General features: G+C 35.5%; 2 protein-coding genes across 8 annotated transcripts; one reads left to right on the plus strand and one right to left on the minus strand.

The window, feature by feature from the left end:
• Window positions 1–95: 95 nt before the first annotated feature.
• On the minus strand, window positions 96–9,206 carry CNPYb (protein canopy b). The gene is made up of 5 exons (XM_067110497.1): window positions 8,856–9,206; window positions 5,273–5,390; window positions 2,972–3,106; window positions 2,634–2,718; window positions 96–2,404 (listed from the first exon to the last, which is right to left on the minus strand). Exons 1-5 carry the CDS (start codon window positions 8,962–8,964, stop codon window positions 2,177–2,179), a joined length of 675 nt encoding a protein of 224 aa, XP_066966598.1. The 5' UTR covers window positions 8,965–9,206; the 3' UTR covers window positions 96–2,176.
• Window positions 9,207–10,236: 1,030 nt separating this feature from the next.
• LOC136842749 (oxidoreductase HTATIP2-like) lies at window positions 10,237–22,014 on the plus strand. 7 transcript variants are annotated; one of them, XM_067110499.1, is made up of 6 exons: window positions 10,833–10,973; window positions 12,869–12,908; window positions 15,503–15,723; window positions 16,056–16,239; window positions 18,246–18,358; window positions 18,736–22,014. In XM_067110499.1, the coding sequence occupies exons 2-6, from the start codon at window positions 12,881–12,883 to the stop codon at window positions 18,901–18,903; spliced, it is 714 nt and encodes a 237-aa protein (XP_066966600.1). In that variant the 5' UTR covers window positions 10,833–10,973; window positions 12,869–12,880; the 3' UTR covers window positions 18,904–22,014. The 7 variants fall into 7 exon arrangements, with proteins under 7 accessions (XP_066966606.1, XP_066966600.1, XP_066966601.1 ...); XM_067110505.1 differs by lacking the exons at window positions 10,833–10,973; window positions 12,869–12,908 and adding an exon at window positions 10,237–10,417; XM_067110500.1 differs by lacking the exon at window positions 12,869–12,908.
• The last annotated feature ends 491 nt before the right edge of the window (window positions 22,015–22,505 follow it).

Genomic DNA, 22,505 nt, shown 5'->3' on the forward strand with positions numbered 1-22,505 from the left:
AACATCAATACAGCCATCACTTCCACTTTAATGAAAATGTTGCATCCCCACATGCTGCCTGACACTGTCAAAATACTGTATAACAAAATTCATTATAGGGTACTAAAAGTTTAATGTCAAACTGCCAGATGATATAAAAATAGGTGAAAATGAAATGTTACATCAATTTAACAATATACAAAGTTACAACTGTATTCATTAGGTTTTAGTATGAAACCGCTGCTGGTACAAAGGATCTTATTGTAGGAGTTTCTCCTACAGTAGATTTTTACAGATAATACACAAATAAGATTGCATTGCACGTGACCTCTCATTTGCCTGGGAATGAGAACCCCGAAACCCCATACAGTCTGAGTGCTTAAGCTGTGCACAGAATAATACATTACTTTCTCAAGCCCTCCCAATCTTGACAATGGGATGTGCAATGAATCTCTAACCATTGTGACCAAAGGTGATGCTACTTCATTGTTATAATGAAGATTAAAACTTAAAACTATAAATGCTCTTGCACTAACACTTACAAAATTCAAAATGTCAGAGCCAGTAAAATTAACCCATTTAGATTTTGGAGTGTTCCAAAATTTTGTCTGTGGCAATCGCATATTGACCATTTATGGACAAAGCAATATCCTTTTATTAACAGTAATTTCATTTTTCACTACATGGTATCAAGTTGGTTTTCCTATCATTTTGAAGGTGAGTATCTGAACAGTAGCAAGTTCAAAGGTATAAAACAAAAAAGCATCAAAATATCATGGTTACCAGAAATTTTCATTGGATGAGGTCACTTTGCACTAGCGGAATCGCAGCAGTTTGGAAGAGGATGACATCATTTGACATTGAAGGAATCTCGAAGGGTTATTATTTTTGTTTCCTATATTACACAGCTGACAAAGATATAAAATTTCTTTTATTCTAATACTTTGAATTAAAAAACCTCAATTTAATGTGAACCTCATCTGCTGGTGCCTATTACAGTACAAATGAACATGCTCTTGGTAGTAAATACTTGTTGTATGAATGCAAGTCACAAGGGTGTACATACTCTTTGGCAGGAGCTCTTGAATATCTATTATGAGGTAATAAAATACAATACATTACCCTTATTGTACTTATGAGTTCAAATACTATGTTACTGTTTCAACAGTGCTGAATTTCCCATTTCCCGTGTGAGAGAAAATGTTGTGGACAACTGTATGCGCGTCAGCACACTGTACATTTCTTACGTAACATGGTAATACTCAATAGGTGGTAGGGTGGTTACAACTGTACTGTATTCACTATATTCAATTCATGTAAACCAGTGGTACATATGTAAGGAAGTATGTAAGGTGAACTATATATTGATATTAATTTCCATTTAGTATTTTAACCAAAGGGGGGAATATTACTTAACCTAGTTCATTGTTGAAGGTAGTTTCATGCTAAACAAAGATTAAAATGTATAAAAACAATGAGGAAGAATGAATACCCTGAAATAATTTAAAACCTCCGATTCTAATCACCTTCATCACAACGAAAAGGTGAAAACAGTAATCAACAACAGAGCAAAGAAGGGCAATACTTTAAATGAAAGTTCCCATTTATAATGTTAATGCACAAAATCATCCTCATGAAACACAAAAGTACAAGACAGCAGGTTGTCTAGTGCTATATCATCTGAATAATAATTGTTACTAGCTTTGTGCAACAGTCAACAGGAGGTAAGGCTTATATCTAATAATGGTTTGCATTAATGTATGGAAATATTTTGACATTACAAAGTAAATGCAAACTGAACATTTTGGAGTGCTATTGCAAAGTAGAGGAAACAAAATCTTGCTCTTGAAATAACTAACAATAAACATGCTTTCGGCCAGGATACGTCTTTGATGCATCTAGACCATGCATGCTGTACTGTCCTATTTAGGGGATGAGAAATAAATTAAAACTAACACTAAGAAATGAAAGCATTAGGCTATTAAAATTAGTGACCTCTGATGAGCAAAACAAAACAACTGCAATAAACTAGTTATGTGCAGTCTCTAAGCATTTACCAGTTTCCTGTGAACAGCAGAAAGATGACAGGATATAGCCTATTCATTTCTCTGTTTCAACACTTTATTAATCAAAAAGACTACCTAAAAACGACTACCACAAAATAACAACTTATTTTATATGTCATATAAGAATGAATCTATAGTTCACTTTTGTCAGACTTTCCCATATCCCCTTTCCTACTTCTCTTGCCTTGTGTTTCAGAGTCAGCCTCAGGTTCAACTTCAATATCTTCTCCATTGGGCTCATCTAGACACTTTTTATCTCGAAGCACTTTCTTACATACAGACTCCTTTAGAGGATTTTTCTGCTTTCCAAAGTACCAGTCTGATATACGATCTTCATGGTCTTCTATAAACCTCTCGCACTTGAAAAGGTGCAAAATAAAAAAGATAATTAATTTACAGTAAAAACAGACTTCTTAATGCATCTTAATTTTCCACCAAAACTACAAGTTAACTTCATTAAATTAAAACAAGAAGTTATATATTCACTAATGCATCTTTAACACTAAAGAAAAAATCTTTAACACAAAAACGATTGTATTTACAGCATTACTCCTCTAGTGACTACCAAATACAGTACTATTAACTAACCTGAGTTTTAAGGTGAGAAATTTCAGCCGAGGGTTCATCCCAAAGCTCATATGGCATTCCTAAATCAACTTTTACTCCTTTGTTCCTGAAATTTCAAGTTTATTTCACATATCTAATTATCTGAAACAACTGTTAGTCTGGTTATTAAACTAATTACTGTACAATAACAATTTGACAGACGATAACTAACTGAGATTAGATAAGGAACCTCACATTTACAATAAAAATGGATAATGTAACAAAATTTACAATTATTGGATATCAGTCTTGTGAGATTTACATACAAAAGCTGAGACAAGGCTTTCTTTGTCCATTACCAGTATATGCTATTTACTTACACAAGGTTATGTAAAGTTTGAAATGTCTGACTCATTTTCTTAGCAAATCTTGTGGAGTCCTTTCTCTCCTTGTGTATCCTGTAATCGAGCATTCCATTGCAAACTTCTTCCAAAGTTTCAACTAATCGTAGCTCTCTGTAGGAAAAGGAAGACGTAGAACTCATAACAATTCGAATTTCTTTATGTACAATTCAGTTCACAAAAAGTGAACTGATGTCAGTGCTTTATAACGTATTAATAACTAATGACAGTAAATGAATGAAAAAGTACTAAAACGTGCATAAATAAATGAAGTGCAGACACGCACTAAAACCACACAGGTAAGCCACGGCTAATAAAAAGCTTGGAAACTTAAATATTCACTTGATTATGGCTATTTAAAATAGAAAGTCTTCAAGGCTAGTCTGAATTCAACAATAAAACAACCCAAGCACAGTATTTCATAAAACTCATCTGGAGTTCTTAAAAGGGTGTACACAAAGAATTAACATTTGATCACTGAGAGATTATTAACACTTCACAAGCAAAATTAAAGGAAATCAAAACAATCCATCAATATTGACTTAAAATTCAGGAACACCCTTAAATACAATTTACCTGAAGATATAAACTGGTTTCAGTAAGGTATGCTGGAAGCGAGAGAAACAGAGAAAAATAACGTATCCAGTTTTAAGGTTTTGAATATGAGTAGATGTGAAGCAGAAGAGAACAAATTCTTAGGTGACCAAGAGATGGATGTAGGTAGTTCTAGCTATGTGAAAGAGTTCAAATGAGTTAGACCACAAAAACGTGGGTAAAACTAAGGGTTGCTCGCATCTCATACCCTGAACATCTGTCACAGTTGTGGATGCATTAAATGGGCAGAAGAAGAATATACTTCAGTCAAAACAAGCTACATTCGTCCCATTTATTAGCTTCCCTGGTTTATCTTGCCACTAAATAAGGTGCTTATATCTACAGAATTACTGGCTAGCCCATGGGAGGTAGAGTCTCTACAGTTCTTACCTAGGTTTGTATGCAAATGGCCTTAGGTGATAGTCTTTTGTCTGGAAGAGGGACAATAACATACTTTTGGCCCTGCGTGCAAATACTTTATCAGCTTTTCTCTATTTCCACATAAGAACATTCTTCGACTGGAATGAGTTAACACTCAACAGTAGTTAACTTCTCCAGTTAACTAATATGTACCCTTAAAAGGATTAAAAAAAAAGGATAAAGAAAACAATTCAAGCACAAAAAAATACTCTGATCTATCAAAGAAGCTTTGCCTTTGTTCTCAAAAATGATGGGCCACAATAGTACATAGGGGAAATCAAGGGCTATCTTGAATCAATCACTGAGTCAAAAATACAGCAATAAAAAGAAATAACCACGTAACTAAAGACAAAGTTCAGGTGCATCTAGTTTCATAGATTCATGATTTTCTTATATATACAGTACTTATACATTTTTCACTGCATTACAGCATACAGTATAGTATTTGCTCCTCCTCATCAACAAGCAACACTGCAAGGGATAACATGATGGTATACTGTACTTCTTAATAATAAATAATACTTTATTTCTCTTCCACATATCAGTAATCCTGAATAAATTTTCTTGATACAAGGTATTTTTAACTCATAATCAAAATTACCTACGAAACCTCAACAATTGGTAGGGTATGAATCCTGATATATTTTTCCAATTATTTTTAAAGACACAGGCTATATTCTTCATAATATGGAACACCCGTAACATTTTTCTTGTTAATAATTCTGTGAAAGTACTTTCTATGAGCATAAATTTTGCAATGCCATTTCTGCTCCAAGAGAGATTGAGGAAACACTCCATTAGTGCTGTACACTGTATATCCATACATTGCCAGAAAATATCCTTCAGTTCCTTTGATGAAATTCAATCTAATTTATTCGCCATTAACATTCTTACACCAAATATTTCCTTTAATTAATCAGAACTCTGCTGTGTTCTTGTTTCTCTTAAATCTTGTGCACTGCCTGAATTTGAATCTGGTCTGATTAAGTCCTTGTTAATATCCTTTCAACATATTCTTGCACCCAGTCATCTTTATACATACCAATCAGTCAGCCAAAGTTATGATACATATTCATGATTTAACAAAAAGGAATAGCTATTGTACGGTCAACCACACTACATATATAACAGCAAAACTATTTTAACTATCATAAAATGCCTAAGAGTTTAAATACTGTATAAAAAGTACTAGAATTCATAAGGGGCAAACTAAACAATGGTTATCACCTTAAAATTGACAAAAACGAGACAAAAAAAACTACTCACGATTTATTATATTTAGTTTTCTTCTTTTTACCATCAATGCTGTATCCTGTTTCAATTACATCAGAGGAGTCAGTTGACTGCAGTCTTTCAGAAACCTCTTTCGTGACAAGTTTACATACTGGAAGAAGAGAAAAAACCTGTAAGTTTCGGCAAGAACATTTTTCCTTTTAAGATTTACCGATAGTTTCTTGTCTAATAAAGTACTGAATTACAATACAGTACCTTACCTACAGTCAAGCAGCTGGGAAAGAAGTCTTAACAAAACAGTAACGCCACTGAGACCACTACCTATTCACTTGGTAGTATTGAACTTGCTATCATCCTACATGAAAACTATCCATCTCTGGTGTCATATATTAGGTAATCATAATAAAAAATTACCTGAAATTTGTACGCAATGAAATGCAAAATTCTAGAAAAAGGTAGTTATAAAAATTCTTTTCTGCTGCAAGAAATGGACTAAGTACAAATATGGGTTCATTGTGAAACAAACAAAACTTCTTACAAAAATTTTTATGTTTTACACATTCAAACCACTCTCTTAGATAGCCTTAAGCTTTGACTTTGAAACACCAACCATCCATCCACATTTTTACATGAGAAACACTCCACCTAACCCCACCTGTATGAAGCTTTCCTCCAAGAACAATACACCTACTCCAAATGGAGGAAAGGAAGGGGGCCAAACCTCAGCATAAGGCCAAATATGAAAGTACATATTCCTGGAAGTATATGTACCCACCTAGGAAGCCCTGGAGGAGAAAAGACAGCCAATCATACATATGGAAAACAATAAAATGGAAGAAAAGGAATGAGTCAAAGTAAAAGATTCAAAAGGTACAGTATTTGACTACCTAGCCATAGGGCTATTATCCACCTTGGGGCCAAGCCAAGAAACAATATAAAGGGGTATTTAGGCTAAGTGAAACATCCCTGACCTAGGAGAAGGTAAAATGGAATATTTACCTCAAAGTGCAGTTGATTTGCCATATCCAAATACTATCTGAATAAAAAGGATAAACCCAGACCTACTTGGATGAGACCCATGAGACAGTAGGCTGGAGATGAGTGAAGCTTTGTGGAACACAAAGCCTAGAACATGAAACCTAGGAAAGACAAGAATGGCAGAATTTCACAAGGCCCCTCTACAATGCACAGTCCTGAAGGCATTAACAATGATGAGAATACAATTAGTTACAGAGTGACCCTTATGAGCCTGTACTTTGGAGATAGGAAAGCCTTCTCTGCCAAATGGTGATAGCGTCCTTGACAACTGAATAATTGGGAGCTGAAAAAGCAACAAACATTGAGTGTGAGATCTAGCAGGGCTGGTGCCAGTATGTATCTTCTTAATGCTCCGACAATGAACAATCTGTCAATGTCTATCATGTCCACCTGGGAAAGGTGGAGGAAACATTCATAAAATCATCTGCATTAACAGGCTATTGAGTCTTTGCTACAAAGTCAGAGAGGAAAAAATGATCTGCTGAATGGGGAGGATAAAAGAGGGACACAGGTGAATGACATATGAGTGGAAGGGATTAGTGTAAGTTTCAGAATGCTGGTGGAAGTGCCTGTTAAGGATGTTGGGAGAAAAATTAAGAGGCTGAAGAATAGAAAGACAATGCAATACAGTGGTTGAAAGTTTATGTGTGAATAGCTGACCAGTGTGTGTGTGTGTGTGTGTGTGTGTGTGTGTGTGTGTGTGTGTGTGTGTGTGTGTGTGTTTGTGAGTGTGTGTGTACACTGGAAGTTCTATTGTATAAGGAGAGCACAAAATGCCTCTGCTCAGCCAGACACATTAGCTGATCACTGTAAGTATGCTAACTGACCCAACCAGAATATTGTGTACCAAATGGCTTACTGATGTGGAAGAGGGTGTGGGTGTTGATGAATTTGCCCACTGAATCTGCCTTAGTCCAACAGCTCGCTCTCTCAACTGTAGTATGTCCTCTGCTCTACTGAAAGTTATCAGTTGGGCATTAACCAGACAGACAGAGAAATGTTATATGGTACAATCATTCAAGTTTTGCTATATACAGTCTTATTGTATTACTGTTGTTTTTTAGTCAGTGCTGTAGGATAAAATCTATACTATGTACAGTACTGTATAGCACATACAATTGGCTAAGGATTTAGCCTAACTATGTATCATATGCACTGTACTGTACTTAGAAAACAGTACCCACAGACAATGTAAATAACAAGGAAGTCTGGCAAACATGAAGTGCAGAGGCATACATTTACAGGTTCGCTATTGTATACCATTACAGGTAATCTGGTGATTGTTTCATTTTATTTTTACACTTTTACATATACAGCATTCATTATACATAAACACATACATTACATACAAGACTATACCCTCTGGATTTCCTTGTTTGATGATTAGCTACTTGACCATGAATAAGTAGTATGGGCAGGCTAGGCTACTGTGACTGGATTTGTGAATGACACACTTTGCTTGGTAAAGTGTTTCATCTTTTGGTTTTTGTGTTTAATACACTGTACTGTATTACAAAAATACAACATGAATAATTCCTATTTCTTTGGATTCCAAACAGTTTTTCAAGTTGGTGTATATTTTCATAAGCTACCCCAGATAACAGCAGGATTTTTGGGTAGCCTTGTCACTACTCCCATAATTACTCTCTGGATGTATTTGCAACCCTCCTGGATGTAGTAAGAATGATACAGGAGTTACTGTAGTAATAGGGAAGACTGTAACAATTATAGGGGCCTAACATTACATAATATAATAGTTCATAGTGGTGGAATAGAGGATCAATTTTTGTCATGAACAATTATGTGACAGGTTTGACAGTAAAGGGAATAGGCTGTATGTTACGTGCATGGACCCAGAAAAAACTTATGATACCAGCAGAGTTAACAGAGATACAGAATGGGGTGTTGAGGATGTATGGTAAATTATAATTTGTTGAAAATTTTCCACATTTCTTTCCACAAAAGTGAAATGAGAGTTAAAACACATAAATGGGAACGCGAGTGGTTCGACATAAAAGAGGGAATTGTACTAGTGAATTATTCAGTTCTTAATTGATGAAAATCATCAGAATTTTTCCTTACGTGAATTAAAAAATGAGAGGGTAAACCTTGAGTTTAGTTGCGCGACCTGGTTCCCACCAGTTGCCAAACAGGAAGGTTACCACCCTTCTTTGCCCTCCCAGGGCCAGGTCAGGGCACGTCGCCCTAAGTGAGGTTAGGTAAGTAAGATCTGGTTAGGTCAGGACCTGGCATTATAGGAAAAGTTAGTTCTATTTATGTATGAGAAACTTGCCCCAGTTGACGCCTGGCGGGAATCAGGCCGCACAACTAAGCTCAAGTTTTACCGTTTATCATCCCATGACATTAGTCTATACCTAATTTTCACCGATAACTAGTGCCATTTGAATACCTATGAAGCCTTTGGCTGTAGACATTTCGTGTTTCGGTGTTTTGAAAGCTTTGACATAGACGAAGATAGACCTACATTATAGGTACTACTCGGTTAGACTTCTGTAAGTTTTGGAAATGTCCAGAAATTCAAACGGAGGAAAAACTAACGTAGGTTAAGAGTACTTACCTTCACAGTCTGTGGCATAAATTACTCCGTACTTTTCCTCTTCAATGTCTCCGCATTGCACTGCAGAAATTACAATGAAAAGGAGTCCGATTACAACGTGCATTTCCATGCTCTTTCTGGTTACGATTACCCAGTGACGTTAATTGGGCACCAGAATACCACCATAGGGGTAAGCCGCTTCATCCACTAATAAGCTTAGTACGCGTAGTAGTAGTGGTAGTAGGAGGGAGGTTATTCCTCTGGTAACAGCTCCTCCCAGTCTCTAAGTTGCTCTTACGTGAGCTTGTGCCTGTGTAATTTTCACTTTTGATTCCCCACAGATATTCTAGTTTCTTCTGCAATATAAGAATACAAACAAAGGTCTTTTTTCTGTTATACTAGTATGGTTATGAATAAATTTGTGCTTACTCCTTACTTCATTGCCCTCTGGGCAATACAACAGGAAAAGTTTTAAATCTTCATTTCCTTCATCACACAATAAACGTTTCTGTTCTTTTTATTAGGGTCTATTAGGTTTAGTCTAGTCATGCGTTTGACTTTCATGTTTTATCGTAACCTGACAGTTTACGTTTTCAATATACTGTTTGAATTTTGTATAGATGAATGAGAATGCTTTCCCTTCCATCTCGTTTGTTTTTTTTTTCTGTTGTTTTGAGACTCATTTATTCATTGAATTTGTGACTGGTGTTTTTTCCATTGTCTTATTTTTTCAAGTTAATATCCAGTCATTTTACGCTGTCTTTTTTTTTTTTCCTCAAACTGATTTATTGATAGCCTAATTCATAAAGGACACCAGTTTCATCTGTATTCAGGATATGCTTTAGATACATTTTTATGATTCTCCAGTGAATGATCCTCATGTTTTGGATATCATAGTTTTGCATGCATGACTCCATGTAAGTTTTAGAATTGCTATACATAAATAGCTGTCATTTATTCATAAGATGCGATTTTTTTCTCAGTCTAGTTTGCTTCAAACCCTCCATGGTATACAAAATTGGTGTTAGAGCTGGATCTTCCCAGTAAGTTTTGTAACGTCGTTTTGCTACTACACCCAGCCAGGTGAGAATGATCTCGTCGAAGCCCTCCCGTTCTAATGGTATACATTTAATTATCTTTCTCTCTCTCTCTCTCTCTCTCTCTCTCTCTCTCTCTCTCTCTCTCTCTCTCTCTCTCTCTCTCTCTCTCTCTCTCTCTCTCTCTCACTTATGACCCAAAACGTCGAATTGCAATTCATTGTTTACGTTGTCAACACAGGTATCCTGGATGAGAGAGAGAGAGAGAGAGAGAGAGAGAGAGAGAGAGAGAGAGAGAGAGAGAGAGAGAGAGAGAGAGAGAGAGAGAGAGAGAGAATACACCTGTTCACCATATGTGTGAGCGTGTGACATCCATTATGATTTTCTTATAACAGAAGGTTGAAATGACAAGTCCTTAGCCTAAGTAGGCTACCGTTCCAAAGCCCTGATCAAGGTACCTTGTTACAGGGTCCAGGCAAGAACAAGCGTGGAATTTATTACAGAGTATATTTACCTGTGCGCATAGGCAACTAGTTGTTGTAAAAGGTAAGTGTCTGTCATTTGATAAACTGCTCTCATGATTTTATATTAAATTTTTATCGGTAAGTAATCCAATTTGATAAAAGTGGCAAGTCCAAGTTGATGTGATTTTTGGAAGAATCATTAAGGTATATAGTTTTACAAGATATTTTATATTTATTTTTGAATAACCATACTTGAGACAACCTAATTCAAGAGGAACATGCTCTGAATAATTACCTGCCGTGCAATGATGACTATCGCAAATACCGCCCTTTTTGGAGGATAGGATTGGTACAAAAGGTGATTATAATTCAAAATGCCGTGCAATATTAGACAAAGGACGTTCAAATTTTTAATATCAACATGTGACTTCACAAATATGCTTGATAATTGTTTAAATATGCAAAATATACAGAAGGGAACTAAAATTGATTTTCTTATCTCTCGGACACTGAATACGAGGAGGGGCGTTGAAATTTCGTCTTTATTTATGTTCCCGAATCGCAAATTGCTTACCTTTAGTAAGCCAAGAGCTAGCGTCGGAATTCATTATCTCGTGCCCAAACGAAACGTCTGCTAGGTAACTACAACCTTGACCTTTGAACATAACCTGGTCTTTATCTTATCTAAAGTATTTTATTAATCCCTCATACTCTGAATAAGTACATAAGACTGAGTGAACTTTAGTAATCTACAGCAACTGCTCTCATGGATGGGCACCTCTGTTGTCGCAGACGTAGGTTGACGTAAGGTTTGGACTTTGCCTAACTTTTATTGATTAGCCAAGGCGTGGTAGCTGATTTTTATTACATTACAGAGTTGTTATGGTTATATTTATGGCTCCAGTCCTACGAACCAAAATCATTTATCATTGTTCGAATGCGTTAGGCTTGTGCAAATAGGCTTAGAGCCTCGCCCTCCTCGTGGATTGCATAGGCTGTAGAAAAGTGCCTTTTGTTAATGTAAGGTTTAATTTTTGTTATTTTGTAAGTACATTGTGTTTTTTAATTAAGGTTTAAGTAAGATTTAATCTTGATAGTCATTATTGTGACAAGTGTTATATTGACAGACTAATTAGCCTATTATTGAGACAGACCTCTTAAATTTTGTTGTACCTCACCCATACCTTCCCAGTAGCTATTGAGTCACAGAAGAGATGGGGAAAATATATGCTATACATTAGTACAAGAAAAAAAAGTCAAATGCTTCTTAAGCCTAGTCAAAAAGTAAAATATTGTGACTTAACCTTACCTCATCAAGGATACAGAATCTTACCTTGACCTCCCTTTAACCCTCAAAAGGAAAAAGGGCCAAATGTTGCTAAAAAAGGAATGAATCGTAACTTAACCTAACCTCACGTAGGTAGTAGCATCCCCCCTGAAACCTCCTTCTTAGCCTACTTATCTTCATTTACGGAACCATGTCTGACAGGAAAATGGGGTGGGGGCTTTGTTCTCCCTGGACTCTCTCTCAGCCTTCTTTAAATGTACTCCTCATCCACCACTTCGTAAGTGGACAGTTCAGGTTACATTCGTACCTTATGCAGAGCTCTTCACAAGTAGACACACATCCTATTCACCTACACAGATCTTTTTGATATAGATCTTATTCTGCATATTTATGTAGACTATCTCCTTACACTTCCTTAGCCTTTTAAACATTTTTGTAAAGTTTGGCATATCCTTTGGTCTTTACAAATTGTAAGACTACCAGTTGTCATGTTAGCTGGCAAGAGTAATGAAAAGTCGTTTGTCCAAAACAAATTCAGCGTGACTGCTAAAGTCCAATATCTTGAAATATCCTGGTCTCCAAAAATAGTGTAGAAAATCAGTTTTTAGTTGCCATCTCCCAATTATGTGTAAACGAGTAAAGTCATCTTCATAAATACAGTGTGTGTGAAATTGTGATGCCAGGAACTCAGAGAGCAGTCAGGAATATCAAATATCAAATGAAACAAAAATTCTTTGGCTATCACCATTAACCTATAGTTTGGTATTAGATATCCTTTAGGTTGGTGCCACTTGTACTCTGTCTAGCACACTGTAGAGACTATTGGAGATTCGTAGCAGCATTGCTTTTTGCCTTTTAGTTTTCAGTTCTCTCCAATCTGTTCCTACTCAGATGTCCAACTTCTGTAACTTCTCATTTGTGTAAATCTTTTGGGTGAGTCCTGTGAAAATATAAAAATGTGGCTCATTGGTCTTGTTTAACTATGTTTTTTTTATTATGGGGTGTAGTTCAGTAAGATTCATTAAAAAACAATGGTTTTCATACCAATGAACTAAAAGTTGGTTGTTTTGAACATGTTAAACACAATAATTGATAGTTCCTAAACACAATAATTGATAGTTCCTTCAAACAAAAATTTATTACTTTTGAGTACCTTTTTAGGTTGTTGACTGAATGTTTACCAGTGTTTACAGTATTTATGTTGTCATTTTATAACTGACCTTATTCATTTACATTTTCATGCAGCATGACACTGGAATGACAAAACGTAAAGCAAATATGATAAGTAAGTAAGGGACAGCATTACTTCTGCCAGTGAGGATGTTTTTGGTTTGATTTGTCAATTTTGTTTGTAAGCAGGAATATGAAAAGTATTTTACTTAGAATTGTAACAAAAAATGTTACCAAAAGGTGGGGTTTGTGACTTGCAGCTAGTAATTAGATTTTGAGAGAGATAAGAATGTGACTCTTTTGGAGAAAAGGGACCTTTTGCAGGTGAATTAATTTGCCTTGTTACTTCCTCCAGGCTTAAACTGGAACATGCTCACCATAACCATAGATTTTAGTAACCAAATTTAGTACGTAATGACATGGGGGAGGAGATTGCTTATCCTTGCTTTTACATAATCTCTTCATGCATCTGCACAAAGCCTCAGATATGCCAGTCCCTAAAGAAAAGATCTGTTAACTGCTATTCATTTTTTTTTTTAGGACTGTCAGTTTGGTTTGTTTGGGATTATTAGTATGCATATCATTTATTTAATTTTTTGCTAGAAGTAGACGTTGTACTACTGTATGTCTCCGTCACGGCTGCTGTCCCTAATTGAAGGGGTCATTTACCTGGAGAAGATGTGTCTTCTCCAAGAACTTTTATCAGTCTTCCATAATGCATCTGCCATGGTTTAAAAATTCAGCTAAGGTTTTCTGACAACCACATGCACATGCAGTTGTCAGTCATACTTATGGGGGGTTTGTTTAGTCAAGGACTAAAGTCTGTCTACAAGGTAGCAGTTGTCCTTTTAGCTTCCTTTTGTGATATGCAAGAACACAGTGATGATATTTTTACACCCCACCAGGGGTTGAAGATATTGGGCTATGTATTTTCTCATTTTGTAGGGAGTATTGATCGCTTTCAGTGTTATTACATGTTCTAGGTTAAGGCTTTGGAATTCACTATGCTTATACATCATTAGGATTGTTTTGTGGTTGTATATCATGTATACTGAATGGTCTTCCCCCCTCATTTAGTGAAGTGTTTTTGTTGGAAATGGGAAACATAGAAGAGTAATTGTGTGTTTAACAGCTGTGTACTGCAAGATTTTTCCCAGTATTACTTTCATTAGATCTTTTTTCACTATGCCTCCACTCAGGTGCCCTGGCCTCACAGTTAAGATAGATCTTTTTTCACTATGCCTCCACTCAGGTGCCCTGGCCTCACAGTTAAGATTTTTGGCTCTTCTGTGTCAAGTTGTGATAGCAACCCTCATCACTTGTGAGGGTTGAGTACATTCCCATACCCTTACTTGTTCCATTTGCCAGGGTTGGTCTCCAACTCAGTGAAATTTTTACCTCTGTAGTAAGAGATAAAAAAAAAAAGAGGTCTAAGTTTTCCACAGGTGGCATTGGTTTTCATTGGCTTCAGATTTTTTTTTTTTTTTTTTTTTTTGCAAGACTGCTTAATCTTGAATGAGTCCTGCATTATACAGTACCCCTGGTTTAATAATACTTCCCCCAGCTGTTGGATTTAGGCATCATTTCAGCCAGAAAGTGGAAGCATGTGATATTCATCTAGTGTCATTATAGAAAGTTGATTCCACACAGCAGCTTTCAGACACAGTTGCTCCAGCTGCCAGCAGCAAGTGATGGTCTCTTTAGGGGAATTTCTCATAGATCTCCTGTGGTGGCAAATTCAACACCATCCCATTTTAAGGGTATCTGGTACCTTCAGCTTGAAAGATGATTAATTTTACAAACACCTTGTGTCAGGGCTGGACCACCCATCTTGTAGATGCTTCATAGCTATCCTGTTAGATGTCTCCCATGTCCTGCTCAAGTGGAAATTTTTTCATAAGCCCTAATTTCAGAGGTTTCACTAAAACCTCAAGGTGCTCAGCTTTTACACATAAGATTAATAGGCAAAGCTTCATCAGGAGAGGCTTCTTTGCAGCTGAAATTGTTGCCAAACCCAGCAGTAGATTTAATTATAGGTTTCTTTGTTGTGATTGGTGGGACAGGAGGAGGGTGAATGCCCTCCTTCTGACCGTACTGGGTTGAAGCAAATTTTCTAGCCTGCACTAGAATTCAGGGTTTTTACCACAGAACATGGTGGAACCAGGTGCACGTGCCCCAACCTGCCGGAGTAGCAGGTCTTCTTCCTTTTGTCGTGTGGGATTGGAGAATCTGTGTAAAAAGAAGGAATTTGTTTTAGAAATAATTCATTCTCTTTGACTGCTGCTTGTTGGATTGGAGTGTCAACAACAGTAAATTAGGTTGTGTTATAACTGCTAGGTAACTTCCTCCTATGCTTACTAATGTCAACTGTCTCTTGGTTAATTTGCTAATTTGTAATTTTTTCTCCTCTGCTTCTGAATTCCAGAATTCACTTCTTTGTTTACCTTTATTTTCGTAACCTTCCATCTTCATTTCCATTAGAATAAACTTTCTCAGTTTTTTGTCAGTCATTAAGCTTGTCCTCAACACATACATAAAATGGAGTTGGTACTCGCTGGTAAACGAGAAGTTTGATCACTGAATGAGAATGTTACTTTACTCCTTTTTCATGTTTGTTTAGCTTTGAATCATATTTCTTAACATTTTTACCTGAATATTATTATGCACATTTTTGTTGTGGATGCTGTACTTTCTGTGTTTCTTTTTCAGAGGTAAACAATATGAGTAGTGAAGGGATCACAGCCCTGGTCCTTGGGGCTACTGGTGAGGTGGGAAAATCTCTTGTGCAAGAATTGCTGAAGAATGCAGCATTTTCCAGAATCATCGTTGTTGGCAGAAGGAAATTAGACCTTGAAGATGAAAAAGTGGAAAACAGGATTGTAGATTTTGAAAAACTTGATGAACACAAGGAAGCTTTTGAGGGTGCTCAGGTAATTTTGATTTTGTAACTGCTTAAGGCCAGGAACAGGAAGGAAACTTAGAAACCTAAAACAGGACTACTGTAGTATGTACAGATTTACTTATGTCATTCTGAATTGATTAACTACTGAAATTAGCAACATACTTTAAAGAATGCATATCTGTATTGGTGGTAAATATTGAACTATTTTTCATATTTACTATAATATTGATGACATTTGTACAATATAACAATAGACTACAGTACAGTGTATATATAAATACACATTTACATTTATTTATCATTACATAATTTGAAAATTATGTATTATGCACTTTTAATTAAGCTTTGGTGGTTGTGCAGGTTGGTTACTGTTGCTTAGGAACAACAAGAGGCAAAGCTGGTGCTAAAGGGTTTGTCCGAGTTGATCGAGATTATGTTTCACAGTCGGCCAAGTTCTTAAAGGAAGGAGGATGTTCTCATTTTCATCTTATTTCTTCACAGGGAGCTAATAAGAACTCCACTTTCCTTTATACAAAGACCAAAGGTAAGTACTGTATCTTGTTGTGTGCATTATACATTGGCCTCATCATGATCTCAAAGTACAATACAAACCTTGTATTTTACTCTCGTCATACTTCCCTCAACAAGTGCGGTGTTAACCAAGGACGATTATCAGTTGAAGAATGAAGTCTAGAGTTGTCTTTTTTTGTTGAATAACCCTTGCTGGGTAGTGCTCCTAACTTATTTCACCAATGTCTTTAGTACTTTTGATTAACAGGATGCAGACCTAAAGTTTATCCTTAAAGATAAGGGGGTATGAAACCCAAAATATTTCATTGCTGTAAGAATATAATAAAAAGGGAGACACTTATAGCTGGTGGCAGATTTTTTGTCTTAACTTACTTTGACTGTAATGTTTAGTCAGAATTTCTCGAGGAAATCATTGCATGTATAAACTATCATCAAGTGACATTTTGCTTGAAGAATTTTTATATACTATACAAATATTTCAATTCACAATAGATATGCCACAGGACAGTTTCACTTTTTGTGAAAAGAATGAAATATAAAAGCACTATTTTGCAAGTGCCCTTGGTTATTGTTATGTTAATTTCGACTGTAATAGTATACTGAAAGTTTACGACAGTTGCTATTTTGAATTTCAGTGTGAAATATACAAAGTAACCAATCACTAGTCCCCAGTATTCCTAGTACAGTACTGCAGTTACCAGAAAATATTATTTGGAAAGTTATTGTCATCACAAAAATTCATAATTTGCAAGTTTCTTGATCACATTAAAAGTTTTAAGAAAAATAACAGGTTGAATTATGAAAGAATGTATGGTTGAGAGGTACTAACTGTGTCTTGGAGGCAATGAACTTGCCTGAATTATGGGAATCCCTTGAAATATGCTCTTTAGGTCTAGGTTGATGGACAACAAAGAAACAATTTGTGTTTGAATTTAAATGACCAGGAAGAAAGGTAAATGGATGGTTAACTGAATGTAAATGACAGAGAATGGCTGTGAGGTGAATGAGGAAGTATGATGTGCATGAATGAGTTATTTGCAAAGGCATGGAGGGATGTTGATTTGAGAAGATCACTGATGAAAAACAGGAAAATCAGAAGTGTGAGAGAAGAGAAGTAAAAAAGGAGATTACATTAAAAAGGTGTTCATATTTTGCTCTTTCAGACACCAAAAAAAAAAACAACAATTAGACAGCAGAATTTTTTATCATAGAGTTGAAATGAAAAACCTGTACTCTTGACTTGCAGTCAGTTACAATTTTGTTTTACTCTTTAAGTGCTCAGCCCCCATTTCAGTTAGTGCTTCAAGCTCTCCAGAAATTTGAGCAAGCTTCTAGATCTTCAGGACCTTTTCCACAGGTTTTAAGAGGGGTGGTTACTGCCAGTACCCACTCTGATGTGGACTCTTGAGTACTTTGTGGTTTATTAGGACCACATACAGACATCCTTTGGAAGCCTCTTAGATCTCATGTAAAATGGTCAACTACTTTTACAGTGCTGCTCATTTTCTCTGCGATCACATACTTTGTTTATGAATTAGAAATTATTTTCTTGTATCTGATGAAAACTCTTCTACTCTTCTCATTTGTTTTATACATAATCTTTTAGTCTTTCACTTGAAATTTTCAGCAGGTGAAAGATGAGGCTTCCATAATGGGATTCCCTCTCTTGCTAAATACTGTATCAGGGCAATCTGACCAATAAAAAAGGGATTTGTTGACCCTTTGTTTATATGTATTTGATAAGAAAATTGTGTAAATATTTGATTTCTTGTATAGTACAGTATTAACCATTATCTTTATCCCAGAACAGTTACAGCCAGAGTTCTTTAGTATCATAGTCTTTTTTAATTTATAGTTGGGTGATTTCTTATGAACTTTGCATTCACTACTATTCTGCAGTTTTGCCCCCAGTAAACTTGATTCATTCCTATCCCATAATAAGAGTTTTACTTTGTAGTCGTGCTGTCTTTTATCATGAGTGTGCATATTATTTACGCCTATAGACCATGTTTATTTTAGGAGAAACAGAGGATCTGGTAAAGGAAGTTGGCTTTCCCCGTCTTTCTATCTACCGACCTGCACTTTTGTTGTGTGATCGAGAGGAATCCCGACCATTGGAAAAGATTGCCCAGGTAAGTTAACAAAAATGTATTTTGATTAGGCTTCAGAATACAGGCAGTATTTGTAGTTGATTGGGTTTCATAATGCAGCCAGTATTTGTAGTAATAGAAAACTTTACATATATATATATACAGTATATATAGTTTGACCTGGTACTTTGGAAGTGAGCATTATAAGTAACCTAATAGGCCATTGTTTGTAACTGTAAATATTAGTAATATCCCTGTAAATAGATAGGGCTCTAGTGGAGTTTTGTTGCAGCTTGGAAAGTAGTTGTTAGATGACTTGTATGGGATATTGCTTTGAATGAAACGGGGAATTTAAGGACGCCTGCATAAATTTGTCTCCTTGTAGATATGAGACCTGTCATTGCATGTAATCCTTCCAGATTGTAGTACGAGGATTTGACTGGCGAAACAAAATCAGCATCCCTACATATACAGTTGCTAATGCCATGGTTGCTAATACTTTGGACTCCCAAGCTACAGTAAAAGCTGAAGAAACAAAGGTTGAAATATTTGAGAATAATGATATTTTAAGGCTTGGTATTGACTAAAATGCTTTGAGTTTTTGTGCCATACTTGTAGGTAAGGTTGCAACTAAGGCCTTCTATGTAAGTGCTTGTAAAACAAAAGGTTGTTGTTGTTGTTAGTGTCATATTTTTTCTAACAGCTGAAGTGCATAGGTTTATTTATTGCCATCAATATGGATGCTAAGCTTTTTTAATAAACTTTAGAATATTCTTTCACTTCTGCATCCAACTTGAATGTTATGAAAAAGGAAAACACATACTTTAGGATATAACAGTACATTTCACTTTTAAGTTATGAATGAAACTGTAAGTTATTGTTACACCTTACATCTATTTCCACTATTGAAAACTTGTACACTGTACTTGCATTTACTACAGAAGTAGTAGAATATGGCTTATATAGGAAACATTCCTTATTAATTACAATGTCTTTTCTTGAAACACTAACAACTCTGGGTAGACAGGTCGAAACTGTATTTTCATAAACATAAAGCATAGAACTATTCCAGTTTTCCTATTAATTAAAAGTAGTTCCCACGAATAATGTACTGTGGAGCCATTGAAGTAACATTTGTTTTTAAAGTTCTATAAATAGTACAAGTTCATGCACTAAAAATTTTAGTGTATGGTGCACTGATATTAAAGTGGTTGTAGATTTAGAAGTCTTGAGGTTGTAATGTCAAGTCACTGTAGGTTTTGTTTTTGCAACTTTGGTGAAGTTATCCATTATGATATCTTGGCAAGGAGCACAGGATTCCCAGTTTTACTAGAAGTTTTATATAAATTTTTCTTCAGAGTTATTCCATTTTGTTGTCTTGGCAAGTAGCATAGGATTCCCAGTTTTAATAGAAGTTTTATATAAATTTTTCTTCACTTGAGATAGTTTTATAGAAGTTGTGGAGAAAGATTGTGGCCATTTTTATAAATTATTAGACAGTTCCTCATTGGTAATGATCCTAATATTAGGCATAATGTTTATTGGCAGAACAGATATGAGAGTAACAAGATGGAGCTTGTTTTATGTAATTGTTCATGGTTAAACTCGATGGAGAATTTGGGGTATACCAGTTTTCGTCATCTCAATTCCCATAACATAAAGCCTTTTTTTCTGACAAAAGTTAATATACAATTGGTTAACATTTGTCAACTGCACCTCATTTGGTGAACAAAGCTCAAATTCTATCATCAGCATTTTTCCTTGTACTATGTGGTTAGAAGTTAATTTGTTCCCAAGTCCCTTCTGTTTGGTGCCTTGGATTTTCTGCCCGAATTCCCATGTGGCCTAGGTTTTCATCTGTGGTTTTTACCCTAATTGATTATTTGGACTTTCCTACTAGTACTTTACTTACTCCCCTTGTCACAGGTCCAAACCATCTCAGTCTGTGAGATCTCTGTCTATTTCCCAACTGTAAAACTAACCTAACCTGCCCATCACAGCCTTGGTATTTTAATGGAAATTGAGATCAGCATTAGTTTTTTTACTTGAAATGTCATAGTCATGACACTCAAGGACCCTTTTTCATCAACAAAAACATTTCCTGTTTATAATGGTGTGTTCTAAAGTACAACCAGCTTTGGCTCTAGGTGCTTTATAAGTTTAAAACATAGCATAAAATTCAATTTGGTGGGTCTTGATATTCTGAATGATTGGGGTGAACTGTAGTGTATCTTGTTTTAAGCAGAAATTCTGGTGCTTATCTTTTCATCTTGTGTGGTAAGTGATTCCCACTTAAACAAAAAACTTGTTTTTCTGCAATTCCATAAAATCTCAAGGTTGTAATGATTAAGCCATGTATCATGTGTGAGGGGGTATGATGCAATTCTGTGGATCACAGTCAGGCTAGAGAGTCAATGGCGTAAGTCAGTCGAGCGACGTGACGTTGAATGATTAAGGTTGCCTACCAACTATAGAAGTGACAGTTGCTAATGCAGGAAAACTTATCAATCTACTGCACCAGGCACTTTTTTATATATAGAGCTCAAATTTGAAACACTCTTAAATTTTATACAGTCTGCTTCAAGTTTCAAGGTGAATACATCTGTACTGGTATCCAGAAAGTACAGATATTGTGAAAACACAGTCAGCAGTATCATGCTTATACAAAAAGCCTCGAGAACTTTTATATTCACTACTGATAATACAAAATACAAAAATTATGGGATTTTGACTTGTACATCCATTAGGGAATCAGTCTTACATTGACGTCTATCACTGGTTATCCTGCTGTGAATATTCATTACTTGAAGAATTTAGCTAATAGAAACTGTAGTAATGAGCAACGTTTATCATGCTATGAAAATGCCTTCAAGTTCTGTATGATAGCTGTGTGTGCCTTAGCATTTTAGTAAGAAAAAGGTAAATAAGGAAAACACTTTTTACGAATGGAATATGCAAATAAATGTGTAAGTTTAGAAACACAGGGCACGTAAAAAAAACTGCTGTTCATTTTTCTGGTATATGTCCTTATCTGTCAATAGCTGCTTCAAATTTTAAAATGCATTGTAATACTGTGTACTGATTGTCCTTGGAAAAACATGTTTGGTTTATATTTAGTTTATGCAACATGAACAGTTGCATAACAGATTTTATTTGGGATGATACCTTCTATTAAAGATGGCTTATATCTCACCACCAGTAAGCAAGGAGATAGCGCTATCTTTAGAAGTAGGTACGTATCCAGTTAATTAATTCTGTTCTGAAAATTTACATTACAAACTAGGCTACTGTATTGCCAGATTGAATTAATGTTGAAGCATGTTTTTCCTAGAAAAATAGTGATAAATCAGTAATGAAATGCCAAACCAGTCATTTATAATATAATGATGTCGTAGCTTCTCTTCTAAGTAAAGGTGCTTTGTTTCTAGCTTCCACAGAAAACGTTACACATTTGAGTCATTTCTTGTGATAGCAACTATTTACAAGCATAAATGGCAGTGCATTGCTATCGTAAGAATGAACTCACACTTCTGTGATATCTGTAGCATTTATAAGTATTGGATACTATTACTGTAGTAGGTATGTAGAGCATTTTTTTTTTTTTCAAGAATGTGCAATACATAAGGATCACATGTTAAGTTTCTTCTCCGTATAGCTATTTTTTCCAGTGTTGTGGAATAAAATCAGTAATTATAGGAGGGAGTTTTTTATTTTGATATCCTCATTGTCTTTATTTCCATTGTTTAATATTAATTTCACATTACTTGTCATTCTACTCTTATTAAAATATATGTATCAATTTCTAAGAATTCAAACATTTTGTAAGCCACTTTTAAGTGATTAGTGGCAGGAATTCAAACATTTTGTAAGCAACTTTAAAGTGATTAGTGGCAGACATATTTTGTCAATTACTGAAATACACAATTGTTGGGCCACATGGCCCACCAGCAGGGCCAGGGAGGTCTGTCAGCATCAGTGAGTGCTTGTTCTTTCTCCCTATAGCCACTTTCCCCACTGCTGGTCATCTCATAATGAAATTTTAGAGCCCATATCTCTAGCTACGTGTTGACTAATTTACAATAATGAAAATACATTTATAACAAAACCACAGTTGTAATGTAGTGCTTATCTTAGCTGCATCAATTTTGTAATAAAAACAGTCTTATAGTTGCCCATAATTCACATTTCA

Source organism: Macrobrachium rosenbergii, chromosome 10 (assembly GCF_040412425.1).
Source record: "Macrobrachium rosenbergii isolate ZJJX-2024 chromosome 10, ASM4041242v1, whole genome shotgun sequence".
Classification (NCBI taxonomy): Eukaryota; Metazoa; Arthropoda; class Malacostraca; order Decapoda; family Palaemonidae; genus Macrobrachium; species Macrobrachium rosenbergii.